General features: G+C 44.6%; 1 protein-coding gene across 2 annotated transcripts in view; it reads left to right on the top strand.

The window, feature by feature from the left end:
* kif19 (kinesin family member 19) overlaps nt 1–19,354 on the top strand; it is a 109,519-nt gene that overhangs the window by 57,902 nt on the left and 32,263 nt on the right. For both annotated transcript variants that reach the window (XM_078401119.1, XM_078401118.1), the window contains exons 4-7: nt 3,817–3,904; nt 6,203–6,339; nt 12,871–12,996; nt 18,863–19,057. In XM_078401119.1, the coding sequence (XP_078257245.1) occupies nt 3,817–3,904; nt 6,203–6,339; nt 12,871–12,996; nt 18,863–19,057 (546 nt within the window). The remainder of the gene's footprint in view (nt 1–3,816; nt 3,905–6,202; nt 6,340–12,870; nt 12,997–18,862; nt 19,058–19,354) is intronic.

Below are 19,354 nucleotides of genomic sequence, written 5' to 3'. Positions count from 1 at the left end.
GTGACCCCTGGTTCTGGACTCCCCCAACATCGGGAACAATCTTCCCGCATCTAGCCTCTCCAACCCCTTAAGAATTTTATATGTTTCTATAAGATCCCCCCTCAGTCTTCTAAATTCCAGCGAGTACAAGCCCAGTCTATCCAGTCTTTCCTCATATGCAAGTCCCGCCATCCCAGGGATTAATCTGGTGAACCTTCTCTGTACTCCCTCTAAGGCAAGAACGTCTTTCCTCAGGTTAGGAGACCAAAACTGCACACAATACCCCAGGTGCGGTCTCACCAAGGCCCTGTACAACTGCAGCAGAACCTCCCTGCTCCTAAACTCAAATCCTCTTGCTATGAATGCCAACATACCATTCGCTTTCTTCACTGCCTGCTGCACCTGCATGCTTGCTTTCAATGACTGGTGCACCATGACACCAAGGTCACGTTGCATCTCCCCTTCTCCCAATCGGTCACCATTCAGGTAATACTCTGCTTTCCTGTTCTTGCCGCCAAAGTGGATAACCTCACATTTATCCACATTATATTGCATCTGCCATGCATTTGCCCACTCGCCTAATCTATCCAAGTCACTCTGCAGCCTCCTAGCATCCTCCTCGCAGCTAACACTGCCACCCAGCTTCGTGTCATCCGCAAACTTAGAGATGTTGCATTCAATTCCCTCGTCCAAATCATTAATATACACTGTAAATAACTGGGGTCCCAGCACTGAGCCTTGCGGTACCCCACTAGTCACTGCCTGCCATTCCGAAAAGGACCCGTTTATTCCTACTCTTTGCTTCCTGTCCGCCAACCAATTTTCTATCCACCTCAAAACTGAACCCTCAATACCGTGTGCTTTAAGTTTGTACACCAATCTCCTATGTGGGACCTTGTCGAAGGCCTTCTGAAAGTCCAGATATAACACATCGACTGGTTCTCCCTTATCCACTCTACTAGTTACATCCTCGAAAAATTCTATAAGATTCGTCAGACATGATTTGCCTTTGGTAAATCCATGCTGACTTTGTCCGATGATTTCACCACTTTCCAAATGTGATGCTATCACATCTTTAATAACTGACTCTAGCATTTTCCCCACTACCGATGTTAGGCTAACTGGTCTATAATTCCCCGTTTTCTCTCTCCCTCCCTTTTTAAAAAGTGGGGTTACATTAGCTACCCTCCAGTCCTCAGGAACTACTCCAGAATCTAAAGAGTTTTGAAAAATTATCACTAATGCATCCACTATTTCTGAGGCTACTTCCTTAAGCACTCTGGGATGCAGCCTATCTGGCCCTGGGGATTTATCTGCCTTTAATCCATTTAATTTACCTAACACCACTTCCCGACTAACCTGAATTTCCCTCAGTTCCTCCATCTCATTAGACCACCGGTCCCCCGCTATTTCCGGCAGACGGTTTATGTCTTCCTTAGTGAAGACAGAACCAAAGTATTTGTTCAATTGGTCTGCCATCTCCTTGTTCCCTATGACCAATTCACCTGTTTCCGACTGCAAGGGACCTACATTTGCCTTAACTAATCTTTTTCTCTTGACATATCTATAAAAGCTTTTGCAGTCTGTTTTTATGTTCCTTGCCAGTTTTCCCTCATAATCTATTTTCCCTTTCCTAATTAAGCCCTTTGTCCTCCTCTGCTGGACTCTGAATTTCTCCCAGTCCTCTGGTATGCTACTTTTTCTGGCTAATCTGTATGCTTCATCTTTTGTTTTAATACTATCCTTGATTTCCCTTGTTAGCCACGGATGCACTACCTTTCCTGGTTTGTTCTTTTGCCAAACTGGGATGAACACTTGTTGTAGTTCATCCATGCGACCTTTAAATGCCTTCCATTGCATGTCCACCGTCAACCCTTTCAGCATCAATCGCCAGTCTATCTTGGACAATTCACGCCTCATACCCTCAAAGTTACCTTTCTTTAAGTTCAGAACACTTGTTTCTGTATCGACTTTGTCACTCTCCATCCTAATGAAGAACTCTACCATATTCTGATCACTCTTGCCCAAGGGGCCTCGCACAACAAGACTGTTAACTAACCCTTCCCCATTACTCAATACCCAGTCTAGAATTACCTGTTCTCTCGTTGGTTCCTCGACATGTTGGTTTAGAAAACCATCTCTCAAACATTCCAAGAAATCCTCTTCCTCAGCACCCCTGCCAGTTTAGTTCACCCAATCTATATGTAGATTGAAGTCACCCATTATAACTGCTGCACCTTTAGTGCATGCATTTCTAATTTCCTGCTTGATGCCATCCCCAACCTCACTACTGCTGTTAGGTGGCCTGTACACAACTCCCACTAGCGTTTTCTGCCCCTTAGTGTTTCGTAGCTCTACCCATATCGATTCCACTTCCTCCAAGCTAATGTCCTTCCTTTCCACTGCTTTAATCTCCTCTCTAACCAGTAACGCTACCCCACCTCCTTTTCCTTTCTGTCTATCCCGCCTGAATATAGAATATCCCTGGATGTTGAGCTCCCAGCCTTGGTCACCCTGGAGCCATGTCTCCGTAATCCCAACTATATCATAATCATTAATAACTATCTCCACATTTAATTCATCCACCTTATTACGTATACTCCTTGCATTGAGACACAAAGCCTTCAGGCTTGTTTTTACAACTGTCTTACCCCTTATACAATTATGTTGAAAAGTGGCCCTTTTTGATTTTTGCCCTGGATTTGTCTGCCTACCACTTTTACTTTTCACCTTGCTACCTGTTGCTTCTACCCTCATTTTACACCCCTCTGTCTCTCTGCTCCTACTCCCATCCCCCTGCCACATTAGTTTAAATCCTCCCCGACAGCACTAGCAAACACTTCCCCTAGGACATTAGGTGAATTGGCTTTGGTAAAAATCGTAAATTGTCCCTAGTGTATAGAATAGTGCAAGTGAACAAGGATTGCTGGTTGGTGCAGAATCGGTGGGCCGAAGGGCCTGTTTCTGCACTGTATATCGAAACTATTCTAAATTAAATGGATCTGGCCAGAAGGTAGCATGGACGAGTTAGGCTGAAGGGCCTGTTTCTGTGTTGTGTAACTCAGTAACTGATGTATTTTGATATTATATTTGATATATTTGTTATTATTATAACAGTGGAAGTCAGCAGCTAGTTTGGACCCACAACAGCCCACAAATACCAACACCCATCAACCCCCCCCTTAACTCTGTTCACATATTACCTGCCACACTTTGTTCTGTCTTTTCTCCCTTCTGACTTTCTTTCCATCCCCCTACAATCAGTCTGAAGAAGGGTCCTGACCCGAAACATCACCTATCCATGTTCTCCTGAGATGCTGCCTGACCCGTTGAGTTATTCCAGCATTTTTATCTCTTCTTCCACAAACACCAATGCTGCTTATGATATAGATTAATCAATGGCCTCTGTGAATTTGTCATAGAGTCATACAGTGCGTAAATAGGCCCATCGGCCCAACTCATGCATGCTGACCAAGGTGCCTCATCTAAGCTAGTTACGTTTCCCCATGTTTGGCCCATATCCCTCTAAACCTTTCCTATCCGTGTCCAAGTGTCTTTTAAATGTGGTTCTAATACTTGCCTCAACTACCTCTTCTGGCAACTCGAGCCATCAACCCACCACCTTCTGTATGGAAAATGTTGCCCCTCAGGTTCCTATTAAATCTTTCCAATCTCACCTTAAACCTACGCCCTCTAGCTCTTGATTTCCCCTACTCCAGGAAAAAAAAACTGTGCATTTACCATCATGATTTTATACACCTCTACAAGATCACCCCTCAGTCTCGTGTGTTCCACGTCCTTTGCTTTTATTATTAATCTATTTTGTATTTTTTCAAGGACGATGTGTATCGGTCAACCACCAAGGATCTGATTGAGGGAGTTATTTCAGGGTACAATGCCACCGTATTTGCTTATGGGCCCACAGGTAGGCAGCATGGTATTTATTGCCAAATGGAGCACTCTTAAAATCATTTGTGTTTATGCTTAAAAACCATGTAATATTAAAGCCGAAGAAGGGTCTCGGCCCAAATCGTCGCCTATCCATGTTCTCCAGAGATGCTGCCTGACCCACTGAGTTACTCCAGCACTTTGTGCTCTTTTGTGTATTAACCAGCATCTGCAGTTTTTTGTTTCTTCATTATATTGAAGCTAACTTGCTGATTTGAAGTAGAATTTTATCATTCCATGTAACATGAAGTTGAGTCAGCAGACATGTTGGATTGCCGTCTCTTTAGTCTGTAACATTACCCTGTGTGCACCACTTGTTCAGTGACATTGGTATCAGGGCAAACTACTGATCTTTGGTAGCAAGGCTTTCAATTATTCGGCTGATGAGAGAGGAAGGTTATTAATGAGATTTCACGATACCACCACAAATTAAACTGTGAATTTGAAAGATTCAATTCTAATCTTTATCTCACATAAATTTCTATTGCACATGCACTAAATACTTGGAGGTGACACCAGACTGAAAGATTGCATCGTTCCCTAGTTTCTCGTCAGTTTGGATGTGAAGTGCAGGAACTGGTGGCATGTTGAGCCTCAGTGAAGCAAGCTCCATGCACAGTTTCCTTCTAACGGCCGTGCCTGTGTGTACAATTAGCTTGGGTTCATATTGGCAAAAGTAATAATAATTGATGCAATCCCACCTTGTAGTTCGTAAGTAAGTTCATAAGTTATAGGAATAGAATTAGGCCATTCTGCCAATCAAGTCTACTCCGCCATTCAATCATGGCTGATCTCTGCCTCCTAATCCCATTTTACTGGCTTCTCCCAATAACCCTTGACACCCGTTCTAATTAAGAATTTGTCTTTCTCTGCCTTAAAAATATCCACTGACTTGGCCTCCGCAGCCCTCTGTGGTAATGAGTTCCACAGATTAACTACCCTGTGACTAAAGAAATTCCTCGTTACCTCCTTTCTAAGCGAGCGCCCTTTAATTCTGAGGCTATGGCCTCTGTAGTCCTGGACTCTCCCACCAGTGGAAACATCCTTTCCACTCTATCTATGCCTTTCATTATTCTGTCAGTTTCAATGAGGTCCCCCCTCAACCTTCTAAACTCCAGCGAGTAGAGACCCAGTGCTGTCAAACGCTCATCATGTGCTAACTCACTCATTCCTGGAATCATTCTTGTCAACCTCCTCTGGACCCTCTCCAGAGCCAGCACATCCTTCCTTAGATATGGGGCCCAAATTTACTCACAGTACTCCAAATGCGGCCTAACCAGCACCTTATAGAACCTCAGCATTACATCTATGTTTTTGTATTCCAGTCCTCTTGATGTAAATGCTAGCATTGAATTTGCATTTTTTACTACCGATTCGCCTTGCTAATTAACTTCTTGGGACTCATGCACCAGCTCCCAAGTCCTTTTGCAGCTCCGATTTCTGGATTCTCTCTCCATTTATTAATATTACCAAAGTGCAAGACTCTGCACTGAATACTGAATTTCATCTGCCACTTCTCTGCCCACGCTCCTACCCTGTGGAGTCCTTGCCTCCTCTACACTGCCTGCCCCTCCAGCTGTCTTAGCATCATCTGCAAACTCCACTTCATTTATACTAGAATTACAGCAAACAAAAATAGCTACCTACAGTCACTATTTTCAATGGACTATCCCAGAGTGGAACATCTCTCCCGACACCACCAGATGTGCAACTCGAGTCACAACTCGACAGCTTGGACATGGATCATCTCACCAAACTTGCCCACAAAAAAAATCGAAATGACCCTTTTTGCAACCTGTACCCACGTGAGCGAAACCTGCACAACTAGCCCAGCTGTTGGCGGTTGTGCAGCAGAAGACAGAAACAGAAACTTGTCCACAAAGCCTTCAATCCCCTTATCCAAATCATTAATATTCAACGTGAAGAGAAGCGGCTCCAGACCTTTGCGGAACTTGTAGTTTAATTGAAGTCTATGCTTCACACAGGTAAATCCACACCCTTAGCCCTTCCAAAGCCAATACATTCTTGCACACAAAGATGATGGAGTAACTCAGCAGGTCAGGCAGCATCTCTGGAGAAAAGGAGTAAATGATGTTTTGGATCGGGACCCTTCCTTGTTCTGATCCAAAACGTCACTTATTCCTTTTCTACAGAGATGCTGCCTGACCTGCTGAGTTACTCCAGCACTTTGTATCTTTTTTTTGTAAACTAGTGCTTGTGTCCTTGCACAAGTTCCTTGTGTCAACGTGTTTTCCTGTCCATCTTTGTTGTCTAGGTGCAGGGAAAACGTACACAATGTTGGGGACAGATAGTGAGCCGGGCATTTATGTACGGACCCTCAACGACTTGTTCAAGTGCATTGAAGAGACGAGTGACGATATGGAATACACAGTCTCCATGTCGTACCTGGAGGTAAGTCCGATCGTGGAAACGCTCACGTCAGCCATCCCGCTGTGGTTGTCAGAGTACAAAGTCTCACAGTGTGGAAACTCTGCCTCACGCTGGCTTGTTATCCTTCACGAGGAGATGCAGTTTGTCAGAGATCCCTACAGCTATGCACCCTGTGCACCAGTTTAACGTGCCAGGGAGCACCATAACCGGGCACATCCTCAGCTCACCGCCTCCTCACGGTCAACTCCAACCCAAATATGTCACCTGGTCAGGATTAGTAGATTACTAACCCAATCCAGCATTGGATTCGTGCTGCAGAGTGCAAAATGGGCAGAAATGGCCTTTCGTTTTATTTTATTTACAAATAGTGATATGCAGTGCTTTCCTTGTCGACTAAAAGGTGCCGGTATGCATATCAATTTTTGAAATGAAGCTACCATTCCTTCCTTCCTTCGCCCATTCCTTCTCTCCAGAGATGCTGCCTGTCCCGCTGAGTTACTCCAGCATTTTGTGCCTATTTAAAATTGAGCTACATTTTTTTTCCATCAATAGTTCCAATATTGGGGTCACTTTAACTTGTGACATAAGAACTGAACACCAAGTCTAAACAAATACATGTTCTAATTCATTGATTTATATTATCCCTTAGCTAAATGTGATAAAATCACCCCTCATTCTCCTGCCCACCAAGGAATAGTGTCCCAGCCTGCCCAACCTCTCCCGATGGCACAGGCCCTTGTGTCCTGGCAACACCCTCCCAAATCCTCTCTGCACTTTTTCCAGCAGAACAACATTTTTATATCACGGCTGATCTCACATCTGGCGCGTACCATCACAAAAATGTACTGGCGATATGGAAACACAAAACGTGCATTGTGTTCTGGCAACAAGGGAGGTGATTTACAGCAATCATCTAGAGACACTATTCTCCTCAGCTTGAAGTTACATATTTGACAAAGTAATTTTCAAATCATGTGGAATATAGGAAGATCTCTTCCCAGAATAGCCCTCTCTTTCGTGTGCTGTCTGATGATGTGTGTAGCTGCAATGATAATTAACGCTGTGGTGTTGAAGGCAGATAATTATGTCATGGGTGGCAGAGGGAATGTTTGGGAGACTTCCTCTACATAGACTGGGTGGTTGTGTGTCAGCTCGTCATCACCACAGGCATGTATCAGCGCATACAGGTGGAGGCCACTTTGCCCATCACACCTGATAGAGTCCCACAGTATAGTAGCAGGCCATTCAGCCCAACTCATCCACGTTGACTAAGGTGCCCCATCTAAGCTAATTCCATTTGCCCGCGTTTGGCCTGCATCCCACTAAACCTCTCCTACCCATGTACCTGTTCAAAATATCTTTTCAATGTTATTATTGTACTTGCCTCAACTACCTCCTCTGGCAGCTGGTTCCATATACCCACCACCATCTGTGTGGAAAAAGTTGTCCCTAGGGTTCCTATTAAATCTTTCCCCTTTCACCTTAAACTATGTCCTCTGGTTCTTGATTTCCCTGCTCTGTGCATTCACCTAATCTCTTCCCCTCATGATTATACACTTCCATAAGATCACCACTCAGCCTCCTGCACACCATTGAATAAAGTCATAGCCTGCCAAAACTCTCCCGAAAGCACAGGCCCTCAAGTCCTGGCAACAACCCTGTAAGTCCTCTCTGCATCCTTTCCATCTGAACAGCATTTTTAAATCATGGCTGATCTGATTGTAATCACAATTCTGCATTCCTCTCTACTTGTGATAACCTTTGTTCCTTCAGTATCTGTCCTTCCCTGCCTTGAAAACACTGGAAGACTCTGCTTCCTTCGAGGAAGAGAGTTCCAAAGATTCGGAGCTTCTCAGAGGGCGACCGATATTAATAATAATAATAATAATCCATTTATTTTATATAGCGCCTTATCACATGCTCAAAGTCGCAACTCTGTCTTATTTGGGAGACCACATCTCTTTGAACAGTCACCCCCAGTTCTAGATTATCCCACATGTCCTCTGGTTGCATGTCTTTCATGACCACATATATCTGCAGCTGGTGACCCCTCATGCTTGTGAGCTCAGTGAACACTGGTCTGGCAGTCCAACATCGAGGTACAGTGAAAAGCTTTGTTGTGTGGTTTCCAGTCAGCTCAAAGATTATACATGCCATACGTGACTTGCCCACATCTGCCAAGATGATTTGAAGATGGCTACGACCTATGTTGTAGATCAAGGCCAGGGTCCAATGCGACCACACACATGGGCCCGGATAGTGTGGATGTGGAGAGCATGTTTCCACTAGTGGGACAGTCTAAGACCAGAGAGCATAGCCTCAGAATCAAAGAACACACCTTTAGAATGAAAATTAGGAGGAATTTCTGTAGTCAAAGGGAGGGGAATCTGTGGAATTCATTGCCACAGATGGCAGTTGAGGCCAAGCCATTGGGTATTTTTAAGGCAGAGATTGGCTGATTCTTGATTCGTAAGAGTGTCAGGGGTTATGAGGAGAAGGCAGAAGAATGGGGTTGAGAGGGAAAGATAGATCAGCCATGATTAAATGGCAGAGTAGACTCGATGGGCCAAATGGCCTAATTCTGCTCCGAAGACATGAATATATGGACTTTGCTGACTTGCAAGTCAAGCAGCAAAGCAGTTCCAATCCTGATGGTGACAAGAAGCCAGATGGAACTCACGAGATCATAAGCTTTGTGACAGATCAGGTACGAATTAGTCAGAGCCTTATCACAGGTGACTGCCTTCCCTCGAAGGGAGAAAGTTGCTGATAGGACAATTGTGAAACAAGTTTTAAACCCTCCCCCCCTTCCTTGGCATCCGTCCATCTGCGGGAGATGATGGTGCAGTTTGGCATTGTCCTGCTTGGAGAGGGGGATCTTCCATCTGTGGTTACAAACCCCCCCCCCCCCCAGTTCTCCTTTTAAGAAGTAAATCTGTTTTATTCTTCAAGTTGCCTGTTTATGTATGAACACCGGTCACATATCTATTCAACGGCCAAAGATATACACAAAATGCTAGAATAACTGCATTTTATTACATTCATTCAATGGTCTTTTTGCCACCAATTGTTGATGCCAAAAAATAAATAGTGTGTCATTTATCTTTGTGTGAATTTGCATTGAAATGAAATTTAATCCAGTGAGATTGTCAGCGTTTTGTGGAAGTGCTTGCATCTGATTTAAAACTGGACTGAAAGGTAACAAAGGAAATCCTGAGAGACAGGGAACCACAGTCCCAGATGAAAAATCTGATATATTTTTGTGGTTTATAATTTTACATTTTTTCTGTTCATATTACGATTCGGTTCACTCACCCCGAACCAAACCGCTTGGCTGTTGGTTCGCTGACATGTTGCTGACCTGGAGTTTGTTGTGTGAGATTATTGCCATGGTGCCGCGATGCATTCGATGCAGCATAATAGCAGGCCCGGCAGATTGTGTAGGCTAACGCATTAACGGCATTAGTAACAGGAATCTCGCAAATGCTAACAAACACATCACTTACGTGTCAGTGACAGGCTGCTAACAGGCAGAAGGATCCTAGCTGCCCGGCAGTGTTGTTTCAATGAGGACGTGGGAGCAGTGATGGTCATGTTGCCTTGTGCACTCTGGGCGTACAGTTGCTCGGGAGAGTTTTGCTTTTGTGCCCAAATTTAGTGAATAAGAAAAAGCCTAAAGTAGTAAAAATTCATTCACTAATCACACGAGTTAAATAATAAAATGGAGATAGTTCCAGCTGTTCATCACAGGGGACATTTGAGAGGGGCATGGATGAGACTAAGGATGGGGTTCCATCACTAACCCCTATCCCCGACTCTGTAAAACACAGTGCTGGAGGTACCTCATAACCTCAATCATAACCTCATTAGGTTAGGCAGTATCTCGGCAGGGATGGACAGGCACGATTTTGGATCGGAACCCTTCACTCTGCTGGGATTTAGTTTAGTTTAGTTTATTGTCACGTGGCACAGTGAAAAGCTTTTTGTTGCGTGCTATCCTGTCAGTGGAAAGATTATACATGATTACAATCAAGCCGTCCACCGTGTATAGATACAGAATAAATGGACTAACGTGTCGTGCAAGATAAAGTCCAGTATATTCCGGTTATAGCTAGTACGAGGTTCTCCAATGAGGAAGATGGGTGGTCAGGACTGCTCACAAGTTGTTGATTGGATGGTTCAGTTGCCTGCTAACAGCTCAGTTCAGATTTGAACATGCTTTTGGGAAACGCCAAACCAATTTTTTTTAAATGCTGATTATGAGATGTATTTCCATACCTCACTGGGGACTAGATTTACTGAGCTATGAGAAGTCCTTGTTTTGAACGTGAAGTGATACTGATATAAACCGCCAGGCACCCCTGCACCTGGATCATAGGATCATGATATCAGAGCAGAAATAGGCCATTTGGCCCATCGAGTTTGCTCCGTCTATCATGGCTGATCTATTTTTCCCTTGCAACCCCATTCTCCTGCCTTCCCATTACCATTGACGCACTTACTAATCAAGAACCTATCAATCTCTGCTTTAAAAATACCCAATGACTTGCCTCCATCACCATCTGTGGCAATGAATTCTAGATTCATCACCCTCTGACTGAAGAAAATCATCTTCATTCTAAAGATGAGTCCTTTTATTCTGAGGCTGAGCCCTCTGGTCCTAGACTCTCCAGCTAGTGGAAACACCCTCTCCACATCCACTCTATCCAGGCCTTTCATCAAAAAAAGGGCATGCTTTTCCAAAGTCGGCCCAGTGTCCACGTTTTAAAGGGAGCACCATTTTATCTGCTCAAGTTTGAAACTAAATCCAGGTTCTCATAATGAAAGAGGGGTTTATTCTGTCATTGTTTCACCGTATCCTCTACCAGAGGGGATACCTCAGTCTGTTTGTTCTCCAGTAGTGTTTGTGATGTTAGGTTCCCTGGATGAATGCAATGTGTGGTCCAAGCCAACTAATCCTGGAGAAGGTTTACGGTCATAAGTTCTCGGAGCAGAATTATGCCATTCGGCCCATCAGGTCTGCTCCGCCATTCAATCATGACTAATCTATCTTTTCCTCTCAACCCCATTCTCCCACCTATTCCCCATAAACCCTTGACCCAACAAACACAAACTAGACTACAAAATGACATTTGATTGTAGAAGACAAAAGAAATAGCATTTTACAATTTGGACAGCACATATTCTAGGCATCCCGATGCATTTATAAATATTAAGCATATATATACACTGTTGTCTCAGTTACTGCCTGGGTAAATGTATTCACTATTTATTAACCCTCCAGTATAATTTAATGCATCATTAAACAAATTGTTCACAGTAAGCTGCAATTTCGAAATTATTTTCAAGCTTTGAACAAAAAAAAATTGTTTTAGTTCTGGCAAAAAATATCAAGAGTCATGTGTTTACTTGTAAACAGAACAGTCAAACTCTTACTTGCTGCAGCTTAACTGGCCCATTAATGCAATAACACACAATAAATATATAATAATAATAATGTAATAAATTAATAATCCATAGTACTAGATAACGATAATAGTATGAAACTAAACCTGTAGTGCAACCAAAGACACAGTCCATAGAAGATCACAGTTGCTGAGGTTTGTGTTGTGCAGTGTTCAAGAGACTGATGATTGACCAGGAAGAAGCTGTCCTTGAACCCAGAGGTCACGGTTTTCAGGCTCCTGTACCTTCTTCCCAATGGTAGCAGTGAGATGAAAGCATGGCCAGGGTGGTGTGGGTCTTTGATGATGCTGGCTGCCCTTTTGAGGCAGCGACTCTTATAAATCCCCTCGATGGTGGGGATGTCAGTACCTATGATGGACCAGGCAGTGTCCACCACTCTCCATAACGTCCTTTGCTTCTGTCCATTCAAGTTACTTAACCAGGCCATATTTGCTTTCAAAGTCACAATCTATTTGTTATTTGGCCTGCAGAGCAGCTCTTAATTTTAAAGAATAATATTTACCGGATGACGAGTTTCTGGATTAGGCACTGGCTTTATTGTTGATCAGTCTGAAGAAGGGTCTCGACCCGAAACGTCACCCATTCCTTCTCTCCTGAGATGCTGCCTGACCCGCTGAGTTACTCCAGCATTTTGTGATACCTTGGCTTTATTGTTGAGATCTGTACGCCTAGAGTGGATATGGGGTCACTTGCGTACAAAATAACTTAATTTAGAGCAGGAGTAGGCCACTCGGCCCGTCGAGCCGGCCCTGCTGTACAATGTGATCATAACTGCTCTACCCAGCCCTCATCTCCTCTACTCTGCCAGATCCCTGTCCCCCACAGTTCCTTGTTGAATGTCATCAGTGATCAAGCCTCCAGGCATTCACTGCCATCGGCATGAAGGTCTCTCTGTTCATCAGTTGTAAAAGATTGCCGTCAAATTCCAACCATGTCTCCTTGTTCAAGATTCTCCTGAGTGTATGGAGGATGCAAGCAGAGGGCAGGTTGTACTAGTTTTGTGACCTCCTTGTCTTCTCTCAGTCAGCATCGAAGGACTTGCACGGAGACTTTCTTCTATTCTTACCGATTTATTTTCCTTCACAGATTTACAATGAGATGATCCGGGATTTACTTAATCCGTTGTCTGGCTTCTTAGATCTACGGGAGGACTCAAAGGGAGGGATCCAAATTGCAGGAATCACTGAAGTGTCGACCATTAACGCCAACGAGGTAAAGTACAAACGTTCACTTTTACTGGAGCAAAGCACAATGTGCTGGAGGAACTCAGCGGGTCAGGCAGCACCTGTGGTGGGAAGGGGCAGGTGGCGCTTCGAGACGCACTTTTACTTTCTTGCTGGAGTCCCTGCATGACTTCAGAGGCAGAGAAGATGGAACAGGGAAGGTTAATAATTCCGTGGAACAGTGTTTAGTTTTGTGACCACTCGAACCCATATGGCACCTTCATAATGTTTAAAAACTAGATTTTCTTGATGTTTAATGATTCAATAGTACTTTATTGTCACGATACCCAAGAACAGTGAAATTCATTTAGCGTTGCAGAATATAGTTCAGTGACAATCCTTGTATACACAAGGCACAATCATACTATCGTACAAGAGTGTAAGAAAGCAGACCATACTATAGTCAACCTTTTAGTTAACTTTCTCTTAACTAAAAAATAAATGTTCTACTTTTTCGTTATTAGTTTATTGGATTAGAAGTTGACTGGTCACAAAAAAAGGGTGACATAAGGATGCAGCGTCACTGCGCCAGAGACCCAGGTTCGATCTCAACCTCACGTACTGATTGTGCGGAGTTTGTACGTTCTCCCTGCGATCTCGTGGATTTTCTCTGGGTGCTCCGGTTTCCTCCCACACTCCAAAGACGTACAGGTTTGTAGGTTAATTGCTATCAGTAACAAAAATTGCAAATTGTCCCTAGTGTGTAGGGATAGTTCGAGTGTACGGGGTGTTCGCCGGTTGGCAATGGACTTGGTGGGCTGAAGGGCCTGTTTCTGTGCTGTAATTTTAAAGTCTAAAATTAAAATAGTACGGAGCTATATTGTGTAGGATAGAACTGCAGATGCTGGTTTAAATCGAAGGTAGACACGAAATGCTGGAGTAACTTAGCGGGACAGGCAGCAGCTCTGGAGAGAAGGAATGGGTGACGTTTCGGGTCGAGACCCTTCTTCAGACTGATGGAGCTACGTTGAAGGGGAAACAAATGTTGGTAAACGTAGTTTATTTTTCAAGTCACGTGTACTGGCAGCATTTTGTCTACAAAAAACCCTGACGTTGTGGGTCGGGCTGAATTGAGTAACTGAGAGGGAAGTTTCATTGATGGAGGGACAGAGAAACTCAACGAATGGCGCAGAGTCCTTGTATGGGGCAGGGTCGGCTGGAGAGGAGTCTGGCTGTGGGAGCAAGAGGTTTGGAATGGATGCTGGTAACTCACCCCACACATCTTTCCTCTGGTTCAGTTACTTTCTCTGTAAATATTATCCATCCCACGTGGCTGCCTTGTGTCTACCATCAAAGGCAAATCATTCATTGGAAAGAACGCACTAAAGCAGCAGCAATTGCCATTCAAAACCAATTCAGATTAGATTACCACAAGGTCTACAGATGAATCGATGGACAATCAATGAAGGGTCGCGCTCTCCTGTCAAAAATGAAAGTATTTACTTTCCTGAGTAAATATTCTGTTTAATTGTTAATGTATTATTTTCCGGAATCATCACTGCTATTTGGATCGAAAACCATTCTACCTAATGAGATAGTGCATCAACATTTCTCACAGTGATCGATGCTGCAGGAAATGCATTCTAGGTTGGAGTTAAAGTTTGTGTACTCTGAGGTTAGGTGTATGTTTTGGTTGTGCGATCTGGAACAAGGAACAAGGAACTGTGCAACACAGCAACAGGCCCTTCAGCCCACAATGTCTGTGTCGAACATGATGCCAGGTTCACTCCACGGCTAGCACATGATCCATATCCTTCCCTTCCCTGCATCTCCAAGTGCCTGTCTAAAAGCTGAAACAACACTATCATATCCTCTTCCATCATCACCCCTGACAGTGCGTTCCAGGCTCCCACCACTCTCTGCGTAAAACAAACACTTTTCCTGCACATCGCCTTTAAACTTTTCCCTCTTCATCTTAAAGCTATGCCCTCTAACGTTTGACATTTCCACCAGTGGAAAAAGGTTCTGACTGTCTACGCTATCTGTGCCTCTCATAATTTAATACACTTCTATCTGGTCTTCCCTCAGCCTCCGACGCTCCAGAGAAAACAATCCAAGTTTGTCCAACCTCTTCCTGTACCTAACACACCCTAATCCAGGCAGCAGTCTAAACCTCTTCTGCACCCTCTCCAAAGCCTGCACATACTTCATATAATTGGGTGGCCAGAACTGCACACAATGCTACGTCCAGCAAGATGGTACCTGCTTGAGACCCATGGCTTTGGTTGCCAGTGAGTGGCTCCCCTTCGTCTACTTCACCTTGCAGGGTGCTGGGAAAGGAATCTGGTCATTCTGGGACAGGGGCCGCACAGGGTGTGGTGGAGGGAGAGGGAGACCTGCTGGTGGAGGTTGGAGGTTGGGACTCGGATCTGAGCCTCGTCAGAAGTCAGGGTGGGAGTGCAGCCAGAGTTTCAGAGGCTCAGGAGTCAGGGCGGGAGTTTAGAGTAGCTGGGGATTACCGGGCAGATTACAGTCCCTGGTGTCGGGAGGTGCCTGGAGAGGGAGTGAGTCAGGAAAGCGAGGGGTGGGGTGGGAACCGATGCTGTAGAGCTGCCGGTCATGGTCTTGGACAGGGCCGTACCATCGGATTTCCTCGGCATGGATCCAACACGTTTCACGTGTCTTTACATCATTCCATGCACACGCGCAGCAGTGACTGGAAATGCCCGTTGCAATATCCAAAGTGCTGTGATTCCGCCCAGAGGTTGTTCAATTACTCTCTACCCCAGAACTAACTGATGTTGCAACGTGCATTGCTGAAATTAACACAGCAAAGCACGCCGATCTTTCCACCCGTGATCTGACTGTTTCGTGATCGTGGAAACACGGAACTGCAGACACTGGAATATGGAGTAAAACATACTGGAGGAACTCAGTAGGTCAGGCAGCATCTGTGGAGGGAATGAACAGAAGATGTTTTGGGTCAGGACCCTTCCTCAGAGTCTGAAGATGGATCCAACTCGAAACGTCACCTATCCATTCCCTCCACAGATGCTGCCTGACCCTCTGAGTTACTCCAGTACTTTGTGTTTCACTCTATTTCAAGATCATATTCCATTAATTAGATTAATCTAGCGGCATTGGACAGTTTTATATCCTCCTTGCCTGTAACATGCAGACTAATTTATTTGAATAAATCACCAACTCACCTTTAAACATTTAAAATAAAATAACAAATAAGCTTTTCCTCCCTCGGTGTTGAGGAGGCAATAGTCAAAGAGATAATGCTTAGTTTCCCAGCAGACTTATCAAAATCACTTCAGTCAGATCACCACTTCCACTTAAGCACCTGTTGTCATGCAGGCACTGGTAATAATAGTGCTTTACTGCAAAAACAAGTGCTTGCCATCATTTTGTTCATTGAAGCTGTTGAAAGGAATGATACGGTAGGAACTGAAAGGGAATTAGATAAGGCTCTTGATGGCACTCATTCCTGGAACTTAACAAACGCCTTGTTTAGAATGAGTTTGACGCCTTAACCTTATAATGATGCAGCGGAGGCTCATTAGTGTCCTGGCGGTTTCCCATTCTCTGTCCTCTTCTCTCCCCGACTCCACAACCACCCAGACTCACTCCCTCTCCAGGCACTTCCCGACACCAGGGACACCCTCTGTAATCTGGCCAGTAATTCCCAGCTACTCTAAACTCCAGCCCTGACTCCTGAGCCTCTGAAAATCTGGCTGCACTCCAGAGTTCCCCCATCAAATCCCCTTGGCTTCTTTTTGCCATTAACTAACACCAATGGCAAGCTTACAGTAGCCAAGTAATCTACCAGCCTGTCTCCAGGATGTAGGTGGGAAACCAGAGGTCACAGAGGACAAATATGTGGTCACAAATAGTCACGAGTGATTCATTGTCGTATGCCCCAAAACAGAACAATGAAATTCTTACTCACATCAGCAGTGCAACCAATTTGTGAACACTGTACTCAATAGATGATATAATAAACAAGGATGTTCCTCCAGTACTTTGTGCTTTACCCCATATTCCAGCATCTGCAGTTCTGTGTTTCCATGATCATGAAACAGTCATATATGTGTGAAAAACGAAGCTCAATAAAAAATTTAAAAAACAATATGGAGCAAAAACAAAGCCCAAAGTCTCTAGTGCAAGACCAGGCAGTTTGTAGTTCAGAGTTTAGTTGATGTTTGTAGTATTCAAGAGCCTGATGGTTGTTGCGAAGAAGCTGTTCCTGACCCTGAACATCATGGTTTTCAGGCTCCTGTGCCTTCTCCCCTCCCGATGGCAGGAGTGAGATGAGGGCGTGGTGTGGGTCCTTGATGATGCTGGCTGCCTTTTTGAGGCAGCGCCTCCAGTAGATCCCTTTGATGGTGGGGAAGTCAATACCTGTGATGGACTGGGCAGTGTTCAGCAGATCCAAGGTCAATATTGAGCTCGGGCCACTGTAGCTGTGGGGAACAATGTAAACTGCAGCCTCACCTCATGGCCCCACCTGTAACTAATTACATTACACTGCAATTGCTAGAAATCTAAAACGGAGACAGAAGTTGATGTATGTACTCAGCAGCTGAGATCCTGGGTGTGGAGAAAAACAAAATTAATGGACAAGAGATTCTGACCAAAAAGGACACAAAGTGCTATAGTAACTAAGTGGGTCAGACAGCATCTCTGGAGAACATGGGTAGGTGACATTTTGGGTTGGGGCCCTTCTTCAAACTAAACATAGGTCCTTCTGAATTGAGAATGGAAGACAAGAATGACAGATGAATTCAACCAGCATTTTGCACCACTTTCTCTGTGGAATATAGGTGTCATTGCTCAGAATTACAATAACTGGGGCATTAGCACTGAACTGGAGCAGTAACCAACCGATGCTCAGCAAGTTCATCCTGGGGATTTAAAAGTTGCTATGGTAATAGTCAAAGATACATCGCCTCCACAGATGCTGACTGACCCGTTGAGTTCCTCCAGCACTTCAAATCTTGTTTAAGATTTCAGCATCTTCACTTCCTTGCACCTCCATGATAATTGATGCATGGTTTCAATTTTCCAAAATGCCTTCAAAGTGGACAGGTTCCACTAGATCAGTAAATGGCAAATGTAACTCTGTTCTCCAAAAGGTAGGGAGGTAGAAATTACAGGCCGGTTGGCTAAGCAGAGGGAAGATGCTGTCTGAAGAAGGGTCTCGACCCGAAACGTCACCCATTCCTTCTCTCCTGAGATGCTGCCTGGCCCGCTGAGTTACTCCAGCATTTTGTGTCCACCTTCGAAGATGCTTTAACCTTATAGTAAAAGGTGATTCAAAATAATCAGGCAAAGTCAATGTGGTTTTGTGAAATGTATTGGAGTTCTTTGAAGGTGAGATGTGTCATGGATATGTAAGGAAGACTTGCTAGTCGGCAGCACCTCCTCCAAAGGCACATCGAGTGACGGGACCGGGAACCAGCCCAAAGGCTCGTCAGACGGTGTAACTGGGAGGGAGCTGGAGACATCGGATGTGAGGAGCAAGGGCCGATAGGAGGGTGGACCGGGGTAATGCCTCCAGCGCCCTCCAGGTCGGCTGCTGGAGACGTCCCAGGGATACAAAGATGAACAGGAGAGGAGAGGAGAGGGACGTTGGTTCTTGTGGGAACTGCTCCAGTACATCCGGGGCCGACCGGAATTTGGACTTTGAACAATGGCGCCAAAAATGGTGGCGCCAGCATGTGTAATATTTGCAAAAATAATTTCACTGTGCTGTTGCATATGTGACAGATAAAACACCATTGAAGATGTTATGTGTGAAACTAATCCAGGAGGAGTTGCTCCGCTCAGATGGCGTGGTTAATTTGTGGAATTCACATCCACGAGAATGAATGAATACATAATCCATATCCAGCCGTTCTCTCCGGCAGATAATGCAGCTGTTGATGAAAGGGAACAAGCAACGGACACAGGAACCCACGGCTGCCAACAAAACCTCCTCTCGGTCGCACGCCGTCCTGCAGGTGACCGTAAGGCAGAGGAATCGCATCAAGAACATTTTGCAGGAGGTACGAATAGGCCGTCTGTTCATGATTGACCTCGCTGGATCAGAGAGAGCTTCACAGGTATGTCTCTGCAATATGCCGCCTCTCTCTTACAATCTTTATAGCCAGCAGTCTGGAGTTTATGGAATGGATCCATTGCAGGGGTTGGGGCAGAAACGGTCCCTGCTGGATCATGCAAGCATTGACAGAGCTCTGTGAAAGTCAGTCCTTGCCACAGCATGGGTCGATGTGCCTCTGGATATCACCTCCTTCAAAGCAGTGAATCGGTGGATGGTTTATGACAGGATATTTTCTTAGAACTAGGGCTTCAATTGGATCACCAGTTAAAGCTGTCTTAACAATTTACAATTGTTAATA

The sequence above is a fragment of the Rhinoraja longicauda genome, chromosome 6 (assembly GCF_053455715.1).
Source record: "Rhinoraja longicauda isolate Sanriku21f chromosome 6, sRhiLon1.1, whole genome shotgun sequence".
In the NCBI taxonomy this organism is placed as follows: Eukaryota; Metazoa; Chordata; class Chondrichthyes; order Rajiformes; family Arhynchobatidae; genus Rhinoraja; species Rhinoraja longicauda.
The sequence above is the reverse complement of the archived record's forward strand: the minus strand, read 5'-3'. Positions and strand labels throughout refer to the sequence as shown.